Source organism: Apodemus sylvaticus, chromosome 14 (assembly GCF_947179515.1).
Source record: "Apodemus sylvaticus chromosome 14, mApoSyl1.1, whole genome shotgun sequence".
Classification (NCBI taxonomy): domain Eukaryota; kingdom Metazoa; phylum Chordata; class Mammalia; order Rodentia; family Muridae; genus Apodemus; species Apodemus sylvaticus.
Window position 1 is genome coordinate 39,157,742 of NC_067485.1, and position 21,122 is coordinate 39,178,863.

The 21,122-nt window shown below is 36.5% G+C and overlaps 1 protein-coding gene across 2 annotated transcripts; it reads left to right on the forward strand.

The window, feature by feature from the left end:
• The first annotated feature begins 10,434 nt into the window (after positions 1 to 10,434).
• LOC127665156 (prolactin-7A1-like) lies at positions 10,435 to 18,624 on the forward strand. Of its 2 annotated transcripts, none has more exons than XM_052157585.1 (7): positions 10,435 to 10,465; positions 11,639 to 11,817; positions 12,573 to 12,611; positions 13,369 to 13,404; positions 14,831 to 14,938; positions 16,572 to 16,751; positions 18,403 to 18,624. In XM_052157585.1, the coding sequence occupies exons 1-7, from the start codon at positions 10,435 to 10,437 to the stop codon at positions 18,622 to 18,624; spliced, it is 795 nt and encodes a 264-aa protein (XP_052013545.1). The 2 variants fall into 2 exon arrangements, with proteins under 2 accessions (XP_052013545.1, XP_052013546.1); XM_052157586.1 differs by having other exon boundaries at positions 11,642 to 11,817.
• Positions 18,625 to 21,122: the final 2,498 nt, after the last annotated feature.

Sequence of the window (21,122 nt, forward strand, 5' to 3'; positions counted from 1 at the left end):
GACACATCATACCAAAATTTATGGGACACAATGAAAGCAGTGCTAAATGGAAATCTCGTAGCTCTGAGTGCCTCCAAAAAGAGAATGGAGAGAGCTTACACTAATAGCTTGACAGTACACTTGAAAGCTCTAGAACATAAGGAAGCAAATACCCCCAAGAGGAGTAGATGGCAGGAAATAATCAAACTTAGGGCCAAAGTCAACCAAACAGAAATAAAAGGAACTATACAAAGAATTAACAAAACAAGAGTTGGTTCTTTGAAAAAATCAGTAAGATAGATAAACAATTAGCCAGACTAACCAGAGTGCACAGAGACAGTATCTATATTAATAAAATCAGAAACAAAAAGGGAGGTATAACAACAGAAACTATGGAAATTCAAAAAAATAACCAGATCCTACTACAAGGGTTTATACTCAAAAAGGTTTGAAAACCTGGATGAAATAGACAACTTTATAAATACATACCAGGTACCAATGATAAATCAGGGTCAGATAAATCATCTAAATAGCCCCATAAGTCCTGAGGAAATAGAAGCACTCATTCATAGTCTCCCATCAAAAAAAAAAAAAAAAAAAAAAAAAAAAAAAAAAAAAAAAAAAAAAAAAAAAGCCCAGGACTAGATGAGTTTGGCAGAGAATTCTATCAGGTCTTCAAAGAAGAGTTAATACCAATACTCTTCAAACTTGTCCATGAAATAGAAGCTCAAGGAACAATACCCAACTCATTCTCTGAAGCCATAATAATGCTTATACCTAAACCAAACAAAGACCAAGCAAAGAAGAACTTCAGACCAATCTCCCTCATGGACATTGAGGCAACAATATTGAACAAAATCCTGGCCAACTGAATCCAAGTATGCATCAAAACTATAATTCACCACAATCAGGTAAGCTTCATTCCAGGGATGCAGGGATGGTTCCATATACAGAAATCTGTCAATGTAATCCACTACATAAACAAACTAAAGCATAAAAACCACATGGACATTTCATTAGATGCTGACAAGGCTTTTGACAAAATCCAGTCTCCCTTCATAATAAAAGTCTTGGAGAGATCGGGAATTCAAGGCCCATACCTAACATAGTGAAAGCAATAGACTGCAAACTGGTAGCCAACATCAAGTTAAATGGAGAGAAAATTGAAGCAATCCCACTAAAATGAGGGACCAGACAAGGCTACCCACTCTCTATCTATCCAATATAGTACTTGAAGTCCTAGCCGGAGCAATCAGGCAACAAAAGGAGGTCAAATGTAAACAAATTAGAAAGGAAGAAGCCAAAATATCACATTTGTAGATAATATGATAGTGTACTTAAGCAACACCAAGATTTCCATCAGAGAATTTATAAAGCTTATAAACAACTTCAGTAAAGTGGCTGGATATAAAATTAACTCAAGCAAATCAGTAGCCTTCCTCTACTCAAAGGATAAACAAGAGGAGAAAGAAATTAAGGAAATGACACCCTCCACAATAGTCTCAAATAATATTTCATACCTAGGTGCAACCCTAACGAAGCAAGTGAAAGATCTTTATGACAAGAACTTTAAGCCTCTGAAGAAAGAAATTGAAGTAAGTCTCAGAAGGTGGAAATATCTCCCATGTTCATGGATTGGCAGGATAAATATAGTAAAAATGGCCATCTTGCCAAAAGCAATCTACAGATTCAATGCAATCCCCCTCAAAATTCCAAATGAATTCTTTATAGATCTAGGAAGAGCAATTCGCAAATTCATCTGGAATAACAAAAACCCAGGGTAGCAAAAACTATTCTCTACAACAAAAGATCTTCTTGGACAATCATCATCCCTGACCTCAAGTTCTACTACAGAGCAGTAGTGGTAAAAACTGTTTGGTATTGGTATGCAGACAGGCAGGAAGATCAATGGAATAGAATTGAAGACCCAGAAAAGAACCCACACATGTACAGTCACTTGATATTTGATAAAGAAGCTAAAAACATCCAGTGGGGAAAAGACAGCATTTTTAACAAATGGTGCTAGATCAACTGGAGATCTGCATGCAGAAAAATGCAAATTGACTCATTCTTATCTCCTTGAACAAAGCTCAAGTCCAAGTGGATCAAGGAGCCACACATAAAACCAGAAACACTGAAGCTTATAGTGGAGAAAGTGGGGATGAATTTTGAACACATGGTCACAGGGGAAAAGTTCCTGAACAGAACACCAATGGATTATGCTCTAAGAACAAGAATGGACAAATGGGACCTCATAAAACTGCAAAGCTTCTGTAAGGGCAAAGGATATAGTCAATAGGACAAAATGGCAACCAATAAATTGGGAAAAGTTCTTTACCAAACCTACAGCTGATAGAGGGCTAATATCCTATGTATACAAAAAACTCAAGAAGCTAGTCTACAGAGAGTCAAATAACCCTATTAAAAATGGGGTACAGAGCTAATCAGGGAATTCTCAACTGCAGAAACTCTAATGGCTCTAAAGAACCTAAAGAAATGTTCAGCATCCTTAGTTATCAGGGAAAGGCAAGTCAAAACAACACTGAGATTCCACCTTACACTGGTCACAGTGGCTAAGATGAAAAACTAAGGGGACAGCAGATCCTGGAGAGGATGTGGGGGAAAAGGAACACTTCTCCATTTTTGGTGGGATTGCAAGCTGTTAAAACCACTTTGGAAATCAGCTTGGCGATTCCTCAGAAAATTAGACATAGTACTACTTGCAGACCGAGCTATACCACTCCTCGGCATATACCTAAGAAGATGTTCCTACATGTAATAAGGACACATGCTTCACTATGTCCATAGGTGCCTTATTTATAATAGCCAGAAGATGGAAAGAACCCAGATGTCCCTCAACAGAGGAATGGATACAGAAACTGTGGTATATATATATATATATATATATATATATATATATATATATATATATATATATATACATACACACAATGGAGTACTATTCAGCTATTAAAAGTGATGACTTATTGAAATTTTAGGCAAATGGATGGAACTAGAACGTGTCATCCTGAGCAAGGCAACCCAATCACAAAAGAACATACATGGTATGTATTCACTAATAAGAGGATGTCAGTCTAAAACTCAAAATAAACAAGTTACAATTCACCTAGCACAGGAAGCTCAAGAAGGAGGACTTAAGTGAGGGTGCTTTGGTTCCTCTAAGAAAGTGAACAAAATACTCACAGGAGCAATAAGGGAGACAACGTGTGGAGCAGAGACTAAGTAAAGGGCACCCAGAGACTGCCCTACCCGTGGATTCATCCTATAAACAGTCAACAAACCCTGACACTACTATGGTCTACAAGAAGTGTATACTAAAAGGAGCATGCCATGGCTGTCATGGCAGAGGGGCCCTGCCAGAGCCTTACAAATACAGAGACAGATGCTAGCAACCAAATATTGGACTGAGCGTGGGGTCCCCAGTGGAGGAGCTGGAGGATGGTCCAGAGGAGTTGAAGGGGTTTACAGCCCTGTCTTAGTCAGGGTTTCTATTCCTGCACAAACATCATGACCAAGAAGCAAGTTGGAGAGGAAAGGGTTTATTGAGCTTACATTTCCACATTGCAGTTCATCACTAAAGGAAGTCAGGACTGGAACTCAAGTAGGTCAGGAAGCAGGAGCTGATGCAGAGGCCGTGGAGGGATGTTTCTTACTCACTTGCTTCCCCTGGCTTGCTCAGCCTGCTCTCTTATATTACCCAAGAATACCAGCCCAGAGATGGTACCACCCAAGGGGGCCCTCTCTCCTTGATCACTAATTGAGAAAATGTCCCACAGCTGGATCTCATTGAGGCATTTCTCCAACTGAAGCTCCTTTCTCTGTGATAACTTCAACCTGTGTCAAGTTGACACACAAAGCCAGCCAGAACAATTAACCTCTTGTCAACTTGACACACAAATGCATCACTATTAGGCCTCAACCCTTACTTCTTTATTCATCCCCAAGATCTAAATTACTTTACAAGTCCCACAGTCTTTACATATTGAAAGTTCTATCACTTTAAAACATCTGATATCTTTAAAATTCAAAGTCTTTTAAAAACTCAAAGTCTTAACTATGGGCTCCACTAAAATACTTTCTTCCTTCAAGAGGGAAACCTATCAGGGCACAGTCACAACCAAAAACAAAACTCAAACTCCAATGGTTCAATGTCTGGGATCCAACTCACAATCTTCCGGCCTCCTCCAAGGGCGTGGGTTACTACTCCAGCTCTGTCCTTTGTAGCACACAGCTTGTCTTCTAGGCTCCAGCTGCCTGTATTCCACTGCTGCTGCTGTTCTTGGTGGTCATCTCATGGCACTGGCATCTCCAAAACACTGCTGACTTCTACTGTAACTAGGCTTCACCAATAGCCTCTCATAGGCTCTCTTCATGGTGACAAGCCTCGGCTCCTATGCATGACCCCTTCACATCGTGGGCCATCAATTGCAACTGAGGCTGCACCTTCACCAATGGCCTTCAGTGGCCTCTCACTGTGCCAAGAGCCTCAGCTGCTGTTCGTGACTCCTTCATGCCTTCAAAACCAGTACCACCTGGGTGATTCTTACACAGTACCAAGTCCAGCCACAACACAAAATACAACTGTGGCTATCTCTGGAACACACTCTCTGTGCTCTCAGAAAACACTTCCAAGAAGATTTCATCTCAGTGATGCTGGTCTCTTCTTAATCACCGCTAATTTCTTAGCTCCAGCTAACCAGCATCAATAGTCCCAGTAACACAAAGGTTTGCGTTAGTGGTTCTGGTATCTTGTTACTTACAGCTGATTCTTCAGCCCCAGCTCACCCAAACCACAGAATCTTCACAATCAAAACATGGCCACTGTAAGAGTCTTTAATCTTCCCTCTGAAATTTCACAAGCCAGGCCTCCATCTTTTGCACTGTTCTTAACATTGTCTTCCAAGCTCCTACAGAACTTTCCACCGAGCTCTTAATATTCTAATGGCTTTTCTAGCTCAAAGTTCCAAAGTCCTTACACAATCCTCCCTAAAACATGGTCAGGTTGTCACAGAAATACCCCACTATGCTGGTACCAATTTGTCTTAGTCAGGGTTTCTATTCCTGCACAAACATCGTGACCAAGAAGCAAGTTGGGGAGGAAAGGGTTTATTGAGCTTATACTTCCACATTGCAGTTCATCACTAAAGGAAGTCAGGACTGGAACTCAAGCAGGTCAGGAAGCAGGAGCTGATGCAGAGGCCATGGAGTGATGTTTCTTCCTGGCTTGCTTCCCCTGGCTTGCTCAGCCTGCTTTCTTATAGAACCCAAGAATACCAGCCCAGAGATGGTACCACCCACAAGGGGCCCTCCCCACTTGATCACTAATTGAGAAAATGTCCCACAGCTGGATCTCATAGAGGCATTTCCCCAACTGAAGCTCCTTTCTTTGTGATAACTCCAGCCTGTGTCAAGTTGACACACAAAACCAGCCAGAACAAGTCCCATGGGAAAAACAATGATTTTGGCCACCGAGATGCCCCAAGGCTTACAGGACTAAACCATAAACCAAGGGGCACACATGGTTCCAGACAAAAATGGGGCAGAGGAAGGCCATGTTGGGCATCAGTGGGAGTAATGGTCCTTGGTCAGGTAAAGGCTCCACAGAGGCCCCAATAAAGGGAAACCAAGGGCCAGAGGTGGGAGTGTGTCAGGTGGAGAGGCATATATGTGGATGCAGGGGGAGGGAGGAGGGAGGGATTGGAGATCTTAGGGAAGGGGGGAAAGCTGGAAAGGTTTTACCATTGGCAATGTAAATGAAGAAGATATTCAATTAAAAAGAGAAAAAAACAAAACAAAACAATAAGAAAAAAGCCCTGAAAGCAAACTTGTACAACCATGTTGGAAATCAATTTTGGGGTTTCTCTGAAAATTGGGAATAGTTCTACTCCAAGACATTGCTATACAACTCCTGCACATATATCTAAAACATGCCTCACTATACCATAAAAACACTTGTTCATCTATGTTCATAGCAGCTTTATTGGTAATAGCCAAAAACAGGAAACAACCTAGATACACCACATTTGAAGGATGGATAAAGAAAATGTGGTACATCTATACAATGAAATATGATTCAACTATTAAAAACAAAGATATTCCTCAAAGAACATGCACAGCATAGAAGGAGGCCACCAGCCCATGTGCAGCAGATGTGTTGCTCATTCTCCATGATTGTCTTGACTGGCCTCAGAGGGAGAGGATGCATCCAATCTGGCAGATCCTTCATATACAATGGTGGGGAGATACCCCGAGGGGACATCTTTTCAGAGAACAGCGGGAGGGGTTCTGTGAGGGGGACTGGGACCAATATTTGGCTTATAAATAAATAAATAAATAAATAAATAAAGGTTACCAAGTAGAAAAACCAAAAAAGAAAACAAACAAACAAAACAGTCATGAAATTTGTAAACAAATGGATGAAAGTAGAAAATATCATCCTGAGTGAGGTAACCTAGAACCAGAATGACTTAGAAGACGTATAATATACACTCACTCATAAGTGAACATTAGCCATAAAGTACAGACAGTATAACCATACTACAGTTCACAGCCCTAAAGAAACTCCAGAATAGGGAAGGCCCAAGTTAGCATGTGTGAATCTCACTTGGAAGGGAAGATAAATAGACCTCATAGTCACTAGAGTTGGATGGATAAAGACGCTGGGTGAGTGATGGGGTGGAGAGGGGATGAGATTTTGGAAATCAGGTATGGGGAATAGAGAGCAGGAGAGAACTGAGAGTGAAGAAGGAAATCAGTGGGAGATATCTCTGGGAGTAGGGGAAAACCTTATATGCAGGAGGCTCCCAGGAGTCTATGAGGGTTTCCCTAGCTTTGACTACCAGCAAGGGATATGGAAACTGAAGGGTCCACTTCCTCCTGAAGCCAGGCAGGACTTCTAATGGAAGTAGGAGGACATGAGCACATCCAACAAAACCTTCAACCAAAACTTTATCCTGACTACAAGATACACAGAAATAGGATGGAACACAGAAGTCATGGCCAACCAATGACTGCCCCAACATACATGCAGGAGAAAAACACATACACATAAATGAAAACAATAATAACATAAGGCAAACAAATAAAAAGCAAGAATACCTAAATGGAAATCCATAGAGATATAACCATCTAAATATTTTATTAAGAAATAAAAATACACGTATAGATAAAAATTTTAAGTATATATAGGAACAATGGATCTAGATCTGTATTTCTTTATCTCTACAAAAATTAATTCAGAAATTTAATACATTTTTCACAGAAATAGCAGTGAAACAAATGACAGTAAAGTTAAGAAAGCATAGAGAATCTTAGAATTTGTTCGAAAGTAACAGACTACAGATATAGAGATAGAGAACTACATCACTTCCCTTTCCTTAACCTGATTTTTCCCTTCCAATGTAAATCTGCAAACTTCCTTTCAAATTAATAGTTTTTATTTTTAAATAACATCATTATTCATGCACATATGTGCATCTTGTATATATAAATATATACATATACGTATATATTATATTTGGCTGAAATTTGTTTTGTTAAAAGTTAGAGTTATCATGTCTACTAAATATGTTAGGAAGAGTGCATTTTGTACTGGAAGATATTAAATTTGGGGGAGTTAGACTTTATTAGAAACATAATATATATCACAACTGTAAATTGTAATATATCACACAATTCCATGAAATTAAGCTGAACTTATGTGTTCATGAAAAATTAGAGCCTTTTATTTTTAACATTATCCATAAAACTCTAAACCTTTGAGTAGAAAGATATTGGTGAAAAACAGGATGTAGCCAAAGTGCTAGCCTCTAGCCACTTAAGCTCAAGAATGTAGGTAATGTAGATAAAGATGGGATCAATCCCTTATTTACTCCTGGCAAATACAGATAATGTTAACTTCCTGTACCAAGGCAGTCTTGTGGAAATGCCTGAAGACAGTGAAGACTAACTACTTCTGGGTAATGACATTTGTACAGATTTCTGTTTTCTTTACTATGATAAAAAATAAACTGACAAGAGTGACTGTTTTAAGGAACTATCTGGAAGCTTACATTTCAAGGGAACACAATTCACTGTGTTAGGAATTGTAAGATGGCTTGTCACACTACTTGAACTATCAAGAAACAGCAAGATAAATGTCATTGCTTTATTTTTTCTATCTTTTTTATTAGTGTGAGTCATAGTTTATGAAATGATTTCTCTAACATTTAAGGGAGGTCTTTTCTTTAAGGTAACCCCATAGTGAAAATAAAATATAGTGTGCCTGCTATGGAAATTGATGTAGAGTTTCCTTAAAAATGTTGATTTTCACTTACTCATTTTGATTCAGCTATGAAGCTCTTGGGTGTACTCCCAATGACCCTGTATTCTACATGGTAAATACTTCTTTATTTAGTGGTGATCTATTCACATTAAAGTAGGAGCAGAAATAGCTTATACTTTCTAGTTGATGAATAAAGTAAATTACACACCCATGCATGCACATACATACACACATGTAGTAAAATGGTTGTAGTTGTACATAAACATTTTTTATTGATGTAATGAAGACCCACAAAGATATGCTAAATGTTCTTTCCCATATATGGATCCTATCTTTGAATTATAAATATGATATATATATATATATTATAAATATCCTAGCTTTTGAATTATATTGTATATTCATATGTATATGTATATATAAGTATATGTATATATTAGTATATGTGTATGTGTATGTATATACATATATATATGAAAGAGGAAGTGACTATGGGGCCAGAGCAGCTTGATTTCCATAGAATTGGACTTACAGGCCTTTGTAAGCTGCCAGAAGTGGGTATTGCAAATCAAACACAGGTCATTAGGATGAATAGGATATGGTCTTAATCTCCAAGTCAACTTTTCAGCTCTCTATATTTGACTTTTAGATATGATTGTTTAAATTGAAGTACCATTGGAATTCATGAAATAATAAGAGGTCAGTGAGATGAGTAACAACATTTCAAGACTGAGAAGACATAGTAAATCATGGAGGATATTAAGTGGAAAGTGAGAAGACATTAAATGATGTGGGGATTAGAAGGCAGGGGACAAGAAGTTGACTAGTGAAGGTTAAGTAAACCTAAGGAATATTAAAAATTCTATATGGAAACCATATGAAAACTTTTATTCAGTGTTCCAAATTAATGCTGCGGTTTTTATTGGTCTGTTCTTCACACAAGCACCTGCTTCTACCAGCAGAAGATACCTATTCCTTCCATCGCTTCCTCTAATCAATGAACTCTAGTTCTTACTGACAGCACAGATCATTTCTGTAAAAGTAGTCATCCATGTATTATAGACTCTTGATAATATATTGAATGAAAACAATACTAAAGTTAACAGATGACTGGACAGTATAGCAAAAGCTTTATTTAGAGGGTAAAGAGATACTGTGGCTGAATTGAAGGTTCCACACTCTTTCTTTACTTTCTGATGACACCATGCTGGCAATGGCTCTGAACTATCATAAAGGGACATGCTTAGAAGGCAACTACCAATCCTGACATCAATACTCAATCATGATACAACTGTCAGAGGTGCAGTCAAATACATTCTGATTAGGATTAAACCCAGTTCCATGTAGAACCTATATTTGTATAGGTTAGTCTTGCGGAAAATCTATGGCATAGAATATTTTGAGCTGCAACATGAAGGACTGATGTGAACTTTGATTAAGTGAAGGCACTTTACCTACAACGCCATGCAAACTACTCCCCCAAAACACAAAACAACAACCACAAATCTCTCTCCCTCTCTTCCTCTCCCTCTCTCTTTCTACCTATTCCTTTCCCCCTCCCCTCCCCTCCCTCTCTTTCCTCTCTCTCTGTACACCTGTATTATTGACTTACTGTGTCTATTAAACACTTTACTGTGTTCCTAACACACACATATACACATATGTATATATGTTAAATTGTTATATAATATATATATATATATGTATATGTATATGTATATGTATATTAAACTGCTCCAAATACAGGACTGTTCCTATGGCTTTGTTGTCAAATATTCAGAAAAATTAAAATATGTCACTCTAACAAATATAGGTATCCCATATTTTGTAAGTGTCCTATATTTTGTTCAAGCATGGTATTCATAAAACCCTTTGTGAAGAAGAGTTGTCTATAACTGTTTGCAACTTAACTTGGACCCTAGATGCAGTCTAAATTAATCTAAAAGTGTGAAAGTAACCATTTGACTCATCAAGTCACGCTGTTGAGGCTGTTAGCACTGCCTGAAGTTAAAGAGTCATATGGTTCTCACCTTCATTCCTGATGTTACTTCTTCCTACCTCCTAGCAGTGCTGTGGCCTTGGGGCTGGTTCAATGGCCTATATAGGAGGTGGAATATTTGGTGGAGTAGGGACTGCGAGAAACATCCAAGCTGTGCCAGGACACCTCAGGGATGACAATGTCTTTCACTCAACCATGCTCCTGTAAGTAACTCATAATGTTCTCCTAAGTAAGCTAAAACAGTTCATTGATGTCCATTGTTCTCAATGAACAAACTGGTGTTCATGCCTAGTCATGACAAATAAAATCAGATTAAACTGAGAAGTCCTTTCTAGTTGATGTTATTTAAAGTAAATACACCACCTATTTTGGATTAGAGGTTTATCTAAGAACTAATAATTATAGGACACATGTAGGAATGTCTAGAGGTATTTTGTGTTTCTTAATTGAATTTACATATTGGAATATTTATCACTGTCTAGTGGTAAGAGCAAGTATTTTGCTTACACAACCTTAGATGATCAGGGCATGAAAGGAACAATCTCACACAGTCAAATTTCAGAAAATGAGACAGTTGACTGAAATGTGGTGAGAGATTGTACATTAAATTTGTAGCAACTGTAGAAGGAAGAATGAAACATGTTCTATTTTCTCAATCTCTTCTCTGATATGCTTGACTTCAAGGAACTTAATCATATTTTTAGTGGACATTTTCTTTATTTACATTTCAAATGTTATTCCCTTTCCCAGTTTCCTCTATCCCCTCCGCTCCCCAGCTTTTATGAGGATGTTACCACTCCCACCTACCCACTCCTGCCTCCCCACCATGCAATTCCCCTACACTAAGGCACCAAGCAAACCCTTCAGTCCCTCAGTCCTTTCTCTAACTACTCAATTGGAGATCCCAAGCTCAGTCCAATTGTTGGCTGCAAACATCCGCCTCTGTTTTTGTCAGATTCTGGCAGAGCCTCTCTGGAGATGGCTATATCAGGCTCCTGTCAGCAAGTACTTCTTGGCATCCACAATAGTGTCTGGGTTTGGTGAGTGTGTATGGGATGGACCCCCAGGTGAGGCAGTCTCTGGATGGCCTTTCCTTCAGTTTCTGTTCTACACGTTATCTTCATATTTCTCCCAATGAGTATTTTGTTCCCCCTTCTAAGAAGGACCAAAGCATCCCCACCACTTTGGTCTTCTTGAGCTTCCTGTGGTCTGTGAAAAAAAATATGTGTGTGTGTGTGTGTGTGTGTGTGTGTGTGTGTATGTGTGTGTTTGTATGCATGCACACATATATATTATGTATATATTAATTATGTATATTATATATATATAATTTATACATATACATGCATACATACATACATATAACATTCTTTCTGCAGGGGCACTTATGCTGCTGGTGGTGCCAAACCTCCTTTTGTGGGAGAAGGTGGCCTCTGTACCTTTGAGTAGCAATGGGACTGATGATGATCCACTCTCCATCAAAGGACAGTTTGATGGTGCCATGATACTTTCTAAGAATATCAGTGACCTCAACATGGAGTTGCGCAGGATTTTTGTAAGTACTTCACATAAATCTTTTTTGATATTGTTCTTATTGTTATAAAGGAACATTCCTGTTAAAAGATTATTCTGTCCCACAGTTATAGTTATAGGAAGCCAAGTTTCTAATAAAATACCTTTAAAAAATGATTTAAAGGAACAGTTACAGAACAGTGAAGAAAGAAAAAATGGGATATGCTTCATGAACTCTTACCAAGTTTTGAAGAATTCAATGAGCCTTGGAGTTTTCCCCTACTTATATATCAATTTTCTTGAATTTCCACTTTTGGCATAAAACTCTAATAGAGCCAGCTGGGGAAGAGGTCTGACTTCCTTACTTTGTTTTTCAGTCTCTTTTAGCATCTTTAACACACAGTACCACATCTAATAGAGGAGAAATGCATTACAGTGAGTCACGTGGAATGAATGAAACTGACTTAACTGGTGATGACATGACAATAAAGAAAGCCATAAAACAAAACAAAACAAAACAAACAACCCAAACCAAAAAGCCCTGAAACATTAGCTTCTCAAATGTTTAAATGCTGAGAGTCCTTGTTTAAAGAGATGCAATCCTTGGAAGTTTGGGTTTGAAGTGGAATGTTACTGTTTCTGAGGGCTGCAGGCTTTCTGTTCAAGGAGGAAAGAACATACAGGGTTTCAGCACAGAAATAAACACCCAGAGAATATGTCTCTTTTTCCAATAAGTGTTCATTTTTGCCATTTTTAAACTCACCACTTTTTCTGTTCTTTTTTCTTATCCTGTCTCAGACCATCAGTGAGATCTCTGCAAAACTTTTTGATAAATTTGTGAGTATATCACGTGCTTTCATCTTTTTTCCTTTCCACCCCAAAAGCTTTGGTTTAATGGTTTTGCTTGAGCTTAGTATGGGGAAGAATCAAATTCTAATTCCAAGTGATATGCCTCCACAAGTAAAAGAAAATTACACACACACACACACACACACACACACACACACACACACACAAAAGAAAAAAAGCATAATGAGAAAGGGACAGCTTTAGGACATCTCTGGTTTGCAAGGAATAAAATTTCTAACGTACTTCTCCCATTTTTAATTGTTGTTTACTTAAAAATGTGTGCACTGGCAGCATAATATTTTAAGAATTTGCTCTGTTAACATTGAAGATATCCAATAGAGAAGATGGGCACTGCAATGAGTCAGAAGGAATGCATGGAATGAGTCTAAAGTAGGATAATTTAAGGGGGGGGGAGGAAAGAGAAACAATACCATATTAGCTTCTCATAAACTCCTAAATGCTGAGAATCATACATACTTTTTATTTAAATCATATTTAAGGGTTTCTGGTGCTGAGGTTTTTCACTGAAATGACTGGTTTAGAAAAGAAATAGGATCTGTGTTCCTGAGGACTGTGTGTGCTCTGTTAAAGGCCCGTTGATGTCAAGAAGCATATATTAGACATGGTTTTAGTACTGAAGTGGATATCCATAGAAAGTCTTTTTTTTTTTTTTTTGCAACAAATACTCATTTGCGTTGGCTGTTTGCACTTGTTTTTGTTAATCATTTCCCCCTTTATGATTCAGCTAAGTTCATCATCATTGAACTCCTATGACCAATTTGTAAGTACCACATTTATTTCGATTTTCCCCCAAAAACTTTCATGATAATGGCATTACTTGAACTTACAAGAGAATTCAGCAAAGACATATTCAGAGGTGCACTGTGACATTTCTCTCTTGTGTTATCACACTTGAAACCTTCTGGCTGTAAAAAGGAAAGTGAGAATGGGGAAACTTACAAAAATCATTTGCTCAATTTCTTATAAATTTATTCACTTTTAATTAAAATTATAATTATAAACTAAAGGTTTACCTAGTGTTGTGACTAGAGAAGCTCTCCTATAGCTGAATGTAGCTTTAAAGGAGACAGAAAACATTGGCAACTTTCACTTAGTTCAATGCAGATCCCCCAGGAAGGGTGAAGTGCATTGTAGTCAGTTGGGTGTAGGATTTAGAAGCAATGCAAATGGAAACCATATAAAGAGGGAAGAAAAGCACTAATTCATTTTTAGGGACTCCAATGCTTATATTACCTTTACAGTTCCCCAGTGCTGCAATTCATTCAGTAGGAGGGCTGGTTGACAATCAAAAATAGAAACCCTCCTCCTGATAAGTGTTATCTGTTCAAGGTCAGTCAACACAAGGGAGAAAAATGTAGGACTTCAGTAAAACCATGGGAATCAAGAGAATGTGTCTCTGCATTTGCCATAGATGTCTATTTTCAAATTGGTTTCTCATTCCTCATTCTCTACTGAACATCTTTCAAAATCTTAAGATTCCTGGAAACCCATTCAACTTCTACACAGTAGCGAATTATCAGTTTTAAATAATATGTTATTAATAGCATATTTAAAGTATAATATTTATAAAGAATCTATTGTTCAAAAGGTAAACATTATTTACTATTTTGTTGCTTTTAAATTTCATTGCTTACTAAACTTATCGCTTTGATATATCTAATTTTGTTAAACAACACAATTTCAGTCAGGATTTATGATTAACACTGGATGGTGTTGATGTTTATATTCACTTGTAATAGGAAGAAATCCTATTATTTAGAAAACACATTAATTATCCTCTTCAATTTGGACATACAGGAAACAAGATATTATGAATATAGATACAATATACCATTACACTGGGCCCAAATTCTAAAGAAAAATGATATCAAGGACATTTTTATTGTCTATTTTTTTTGTTATTTTAAGGCTTCTCTTTAATATAGAAGGATTTAGGGAAGAGAAAAATTAATAGAATATTTAATAATCAACTGGGCTGAGGTTTGACATTCAGATGGAAAAGATAAAATTACTTGTCAAATTAAAAAGAAAACATATCAAACTTTTCATATCACATTATCTTAGATTTTATGTATATTTCATCTGTAAAATGTACACACTTATTGAGTCCATTAATATTCTGGTTGTGGATTCATTGGTTTATTTTCCAGATTTTAATTAACTGAACTTAATTTTGACATATGCAGATGCTTGAATTTCTTGGACATCAGGAGTTACTTAAGAATCTTACCTATTGCCACAAATATTCCATCAAAATTCCTGAAGACATGGAAGAAGCCCAAAAGGTCATCTCTGTGAGTCTTTAGCTTGATTTTTCACTTAAGCACCTGAGGTAGCTGTCTAACTTTGCTGTATTATACTGCAGATTTTAGTAAGTATTGTAATAGATGTGGAAATCATACCTACATGGAAATGGAGCAAGAATGAGCAAAGAGAAGTGATTTTAGGTACATGATAAATAATAAGCAAATGCTAAGTAATATTGTCACAAGTCCAGAAATTATCTTTTAAGATGTTTTTAATTTAGTAATATATCTCACTACTAAATTTTGTTTAATAAATGCAAGCCCATTACTGACTACCATGCTTAGTATTCTTGATTCTTCTGTTTCTACTATGTTCTTACTTGCCTATTAATGTCTGCGTGTATTCTTAGCTTCCCTCTATTTCTTAACTGAAAGAGCTTGAACATGGGAGTGTGTGTGTATAAGCACTGTGCAATGCTCCTGAGAAGAATCCATGCTCTCAGTTTTAATGAAAAGGTCTACATATCAGAACAGTTTTAATGATAACTGTTGTGATCCTTCCCTATGATTCTTTTTCAAAACTTATCACCAAATGAACTGACTTAAATGTCTTGTGATAGTAATTAAGCAAAATGGAGTAAGAAAATATTTTTAGATATGTACTCTGTGGTTAGGCACTACACAAAGTGCTCTATTGATATGGCTGTGATTAGCATTCACAAAAGCTAGCTGACATAAGGAGACTGAAGCATTGAAAAATTTTATAATACTTGTATGTTCCATCAGAACAGGTAACTGGGTTACCATTCAATTCAAGTCCTCAGTATTATTTATATGCTGCAATGGTCCCAAGAGACTAGATTGCCAATGCCTTTGGATATGATTCTTTCCATCTTGTATTTTTCCCATTTCTATGAAAATATCCACTGGTTTCCTCAGAACCCATTTCACTGCCTCTACGATAGCTAGAGATTTCAGAACATGAAGCATTTTAAATCAGGAATTAGTTTTATTTAATATCCTGGAATGCACTGGAAAATCAAAATTCCATTGTTATTTCTATTCATGCTGTTATTAAAGACAATGACATTCCATTGTTCCATCATTCTTAATTTATATGATCCTACAAATAAGCAAGGATAGGGGGTGCTTCAGGCTGAGTAAGCCACATTTAATAATTCCAGGTTATCTTCATGGAAGATTTATATTAATAACTTAAAATAATCCAGCATAAGTATAATTTTGAATAACTGACTTTATTAATTTGATGAGTGTAAGTTAAATAAATGTCTTACCACTTGCATCAATAACATCTATTTACCCTGAATCAGGACACCTACAAAGCTCCAGCAAATTCTTTGTTTCTCACGGACACCTAAAATAATGAAGTATGAAAGAGCTTAAAGGGAAATCTGATGGTACAATTTCATAGGGAAAACGAGGCATGATCAATTAAATAAAATGGATAATTGGAAATAATTATCTATATGTTATTTCATAATTACAATGCTAATTGTTTATATTTTATTATTCTATATTATTTCTATTTTTCCAAGGCATTCTGCTTTACCATAAAAGTAATAAAAGTATATTTAGTTCAGCCTGTCTTATTTAAAACTAAAACAAACTAATTCTTTTTTATTTCACTCATTAATGTAATTGTTGAAATGCTGCTGCTTAGCTCGAAGACTTTCCAAACTTGATACTCAGTAGAATGCAGGCTTGGAATGAAACTCTTAAAGACCTAATAAACCTACTAGAAACTACACCAGAAATGGACGATGATATTCTACCAATATATAAAAATATCGGGACAAAAATTGCCGAACTTCTTGTGGATACCGAGAGCATACTCAGTCAAGTGAGTAGCGTTTTTACTTTTCACTTTCTTCACTCATGAATGCTATGATTTCTGCAATGAGTATTACATTTGAAATAATCCTTTTGCAAGAACAATATTTTGTATCCAATGCAGTAGACATTCTAAGAATTAATGGATAGCATTAAGGTATATCTTTCTCATGGTACTTTGAACAATACATATTGCTCTAGGCAGAGTAAAATATTCCTGACTGTTTCATTAAACACTCATAACAATTACACCTCACCAATCACCATTCATTATCAAGGTCAAACACAATATTTATTCTATTCTCAAGTATCAAATCCTGGTCCTCCCATCTTCAGATTCACAAAAAGAAAAAAATTATCTTAATTCAATTAAATATAAGGAAATATATACAAGAGTCTTGATTTTACTTGGAAGTGGCTGACAGATTTACAGTACTATGCACTAGACATGTGTAACTCCCTGCCTATGGTTGAACTTTCATATTGCTTTATGTTTCATTGTGATAACAAGTTTTCCATTCTTAACTTTTATTTAAAATATGTTTCATACATTATATTTTGGTCATATACTTTCCCTTCCCTAACTCCTCCAGATTCCCCTTAACACCTTATCTATCTCTCCCTCTTCCTCTTTCTCCCTCATAAAAGAAGAAAGAGAACCAAAAATAGAAAAAGGAAAATAACTGAAAATAATTAAGAAAAAGAGAACAAAATAAGACAAAATTATTCAAATAAAATAAAAAGAAACCCCTATAAGAAAAGAAAAACCTGTGCATTATGTTTTGTGTTGACTGATTTCTCCTTGCCTTCTCATCTGACCTGGAGTGTAGTTGGTCTAATAAATGATACTATTTTGGAGAAAACTGACATTTTATCCTTTCATCTTGTATCATTTGCAAATAACATTTTGGTTAGAGATAGAACTTTATGTCCATTTCCTGTTCTGAGTGCTGGGATTTTGTCTGGTTTGAAATTGTGCATGCTGCCAAAATCTCTGATTTTATGCAATTATCAGACTTGTAACATCAGTGAAGATGCTGGTTCCTTGGACTCACCTACTGCCTATACATTTTTCATCTTTCACCTCATTTTTCATGAAGATACTGGATCCTTGGAATATGTGTATGTGTGTGTGTGTGTGTTTGTGTTGTGTGTGTGTGTGGGGGGGGTTAATGAGGCGATCCTATTTGTATATTAATGGTCCAGAGTCTTATGCTCTGCACATTGTTCAGTCCTGGATATCATTGTTAATTACTATCTACTGTCAGAAGAAACTTCTCTGATGAGGCTTGAGAGATAGTCTTAGCTATGGTCATCACAATATTTTATTTTTCTGTTCATTTAACCAAATAATAGTAGGTTTTTCCATTATCCAGTGACTTATCCAGTCTTATATTCTAGATCTCATTAAGAGGGTCAGGTAAAGGTCCTATCTCATAAGCTGGTTCTTAGATCCAGTCAAGATTAGAGGGTTACTCCCATAGAATTTTTGGAAGTATTGGATATATATTTTGCAGGTAGCTATTCTAAGATAGATACCTGCCTGAAAGAAGTGTCATAGTCTTATTATTTCTCTAAATGTAAATTAGTGTCTAGAAAGGAAAGGAAAAGAAAATATAAGCTGTAAAGAATAATTGACTGATTATCATTTTGGTCATTAGATTTACGGAACAACAGAAAATGTGGATGATTACACCTCTTGGTCTGGGCTTGAAGACTTTCAGTCATCTGATGAAGAATCTCGATTTTTTGCTCTTTGTAAATTAACCTATTGCTTGCATGTCGATATCCACACAGCTAATCTTTATCTCCAGTTCTTGAGGTGTGTGGTGCTTGTTAATAGTGATAGTTGCTTATCCCCCAAAATTGAAAGTGATTCATGATACTGCATGATTTTAAAATTGTCTTATTTTTATAAATTGTAAAGATGTGCATAAATAAAATGGGTGATTTTTAAAAGAAAAATAAACACTGTATGTATAACAAAGATTTAAAAAACATTGCTAGTAACTTTCATTTATTTAATATTACATGTATTAATACCTTTAAAAGACTTGATTGCCAAATGGATTAATCCTCAATTTACTTTAGAATGATAATAAAGTAAAATATTGTTGATATAGTTATGGAATCAGAGAATAAATTCATAACTAAACATATTTCCATGTTATTAGCTAAATGAGACTATTGGGATACTTCAAGATACACCTTGAGTTTCATAGACCCTATCCTGTTTCCCTCTGCCATAGTCACCCATCAAAGACTGCTATATCAGCACATGGTGATGTCTGATTTAGCTTTTCAGGTGTTCTCTTTTATTCCTAAGTTGCCTACACTCAGCAAAATCCTCAAAGCAGACCCCATGTTACCAAACTCCAGTCGTATGAACCCTTCCCATACCTTCCAAATCTTCAGGTTTGGGACGATATTCAGATCCTTTGTGAATGATGCGCTCCTTCTGTCCACCAGCCTTTACTCTATCATTCTATGCCATTATAGTCGGTCCAGGTACAATGAGGCTGCCACACCTTATCTTCTGTCTTAGACTAGTAAATAACTACTCTTGTCCCTACCTTTCCTGCACTAACCCAAATACACCATTTATTAGCTCAGAAAAATTCCTAACTGCATTTTAAAATGAATCAACATACTTAGGTAAAATACAGCTCTTACCCCTTCTCAAAGAAACTAGCCAATCTCAAATTTCCCACTATTCATATATTAGCTGCAGCTCTCAGGCATTATCGGAGATTTTTTTTTTATGAAGGGCACAATGATAAAGATAGAAATTCTCATATAATAAAAGGAGAGAAAACAAGAATCAGTGGGGTGCTAACTTACCAAAGGGATATGTATATCACACCAAACCCAACTCTCAGGAACTGCTTTGAAAAGTAGGGCAGGGAAAATGTTGAGAGAGAGAGAGAGAGAGAGAGAGAGAGAGAGAGAGAGAGAGAGAGCACCAGAGCAAAGCAGTGACTTTTTGACATGATAGGGCCCATTAACTCAAAGCACATGTGGTTTCCTGTTCAAGAACTGCATGAGAGCAAGACAGTAAGCATTCAAACATGGAATGGGTGGGGAAGTGGCCTGCGCACCACCCTTAGCTTAGGAGTTACTTACTGATGGTTAATAGATTAGGGGAAGAAAGGTTATGGCAACTCTTAGGTAGTCCACAGTCTTAGGATGACACCACAATTATGTCACCAAAAGTTGAACTTGGTGAGTTGTTAAAATAAATAATTGAAAACATTGAGAAGTATTGGGTATAATATAACAATTAAAGAACAATTACATTATACAGTAGATAAATTATAAGTAAAGCTAAAGGCTGAGTAATATTGTAGCATGTCCATAAATTCTCCATGCAGCAAACCTGTTTTCCCAATGTCTACTCCTGGAGGTGTACTACCTGTTACATAGGAACTTTGAACTGAATTATATACATATGGTGAAATATATTCACATGTGTATAGGAAATGCAAACACAATTTGAGTCATTAAATATTACCGAAGACTTTTGTGTTTCCAGCTTTGTAAATTACCAATTGGCATGATATCTCATCTTGACTTTCAAGACCCTATAGGTTGTACTTTGGTTTCCATTCTGCATATCCAGGGAAGTTGAACACTCTCCAGTGAAGGTGATACAAAAATATTTGGACAGCTCAAATTAGTGTAAATGGGTTTAACAACAGTAATAATAACAACAACAACAACCACAGCAGCAGCAACAATAAATATGACAAAGTCATGTGTGTAAGTGTGGGGCTATAAAAGAGAATGGTCCTCATAGGCTTTGAGGGGATAGTAGTATTAGAGGGCCTTCTTGGGAGTATGTGTGTTGTTGTTGGAGGAAGTGTGTCCTTTGAGGTATCATATGCTCAAGCCTGTCACAATGTGGAGCTCCCTTTGTGCTCTCTGAGGGTCCAGGTGTAGAACTCTCAGCTAGTTCTCCAGGACTATGCCTGCCTGTGTGTAACTATGCATCCTGCCAGGATGCTCATGGCTTAAATCCCCGAAATGATAAGCCAGCCAGGCTCAGTTAAATATTTTGCTGTTGTTTAATAAGAGTTGCTTTGGTTATGGCTTCTCTTCTCAGTGGTAGAAAAATCTAATACAATAGTGAAAAAAGGTGCAACTGGGAAGTGTTGTGGAGTTTAAGGATTAGGATTAAAATCATGTTATATAACATTTACAAAGAATCAATATGCTATTTTGGAAAGGAAGGAAAGAAAGTGATAGAATTATATTTCAGTTAGATATATTAAAAATAATAAAGTGGAAAGGTACATAGTTGTACCTGGCCTAAGTATGTACAAAATCAAAGCTATACTCTAAAAACTAAGTCCTAGGCCTACAGACACAGAGACTAGAAGTA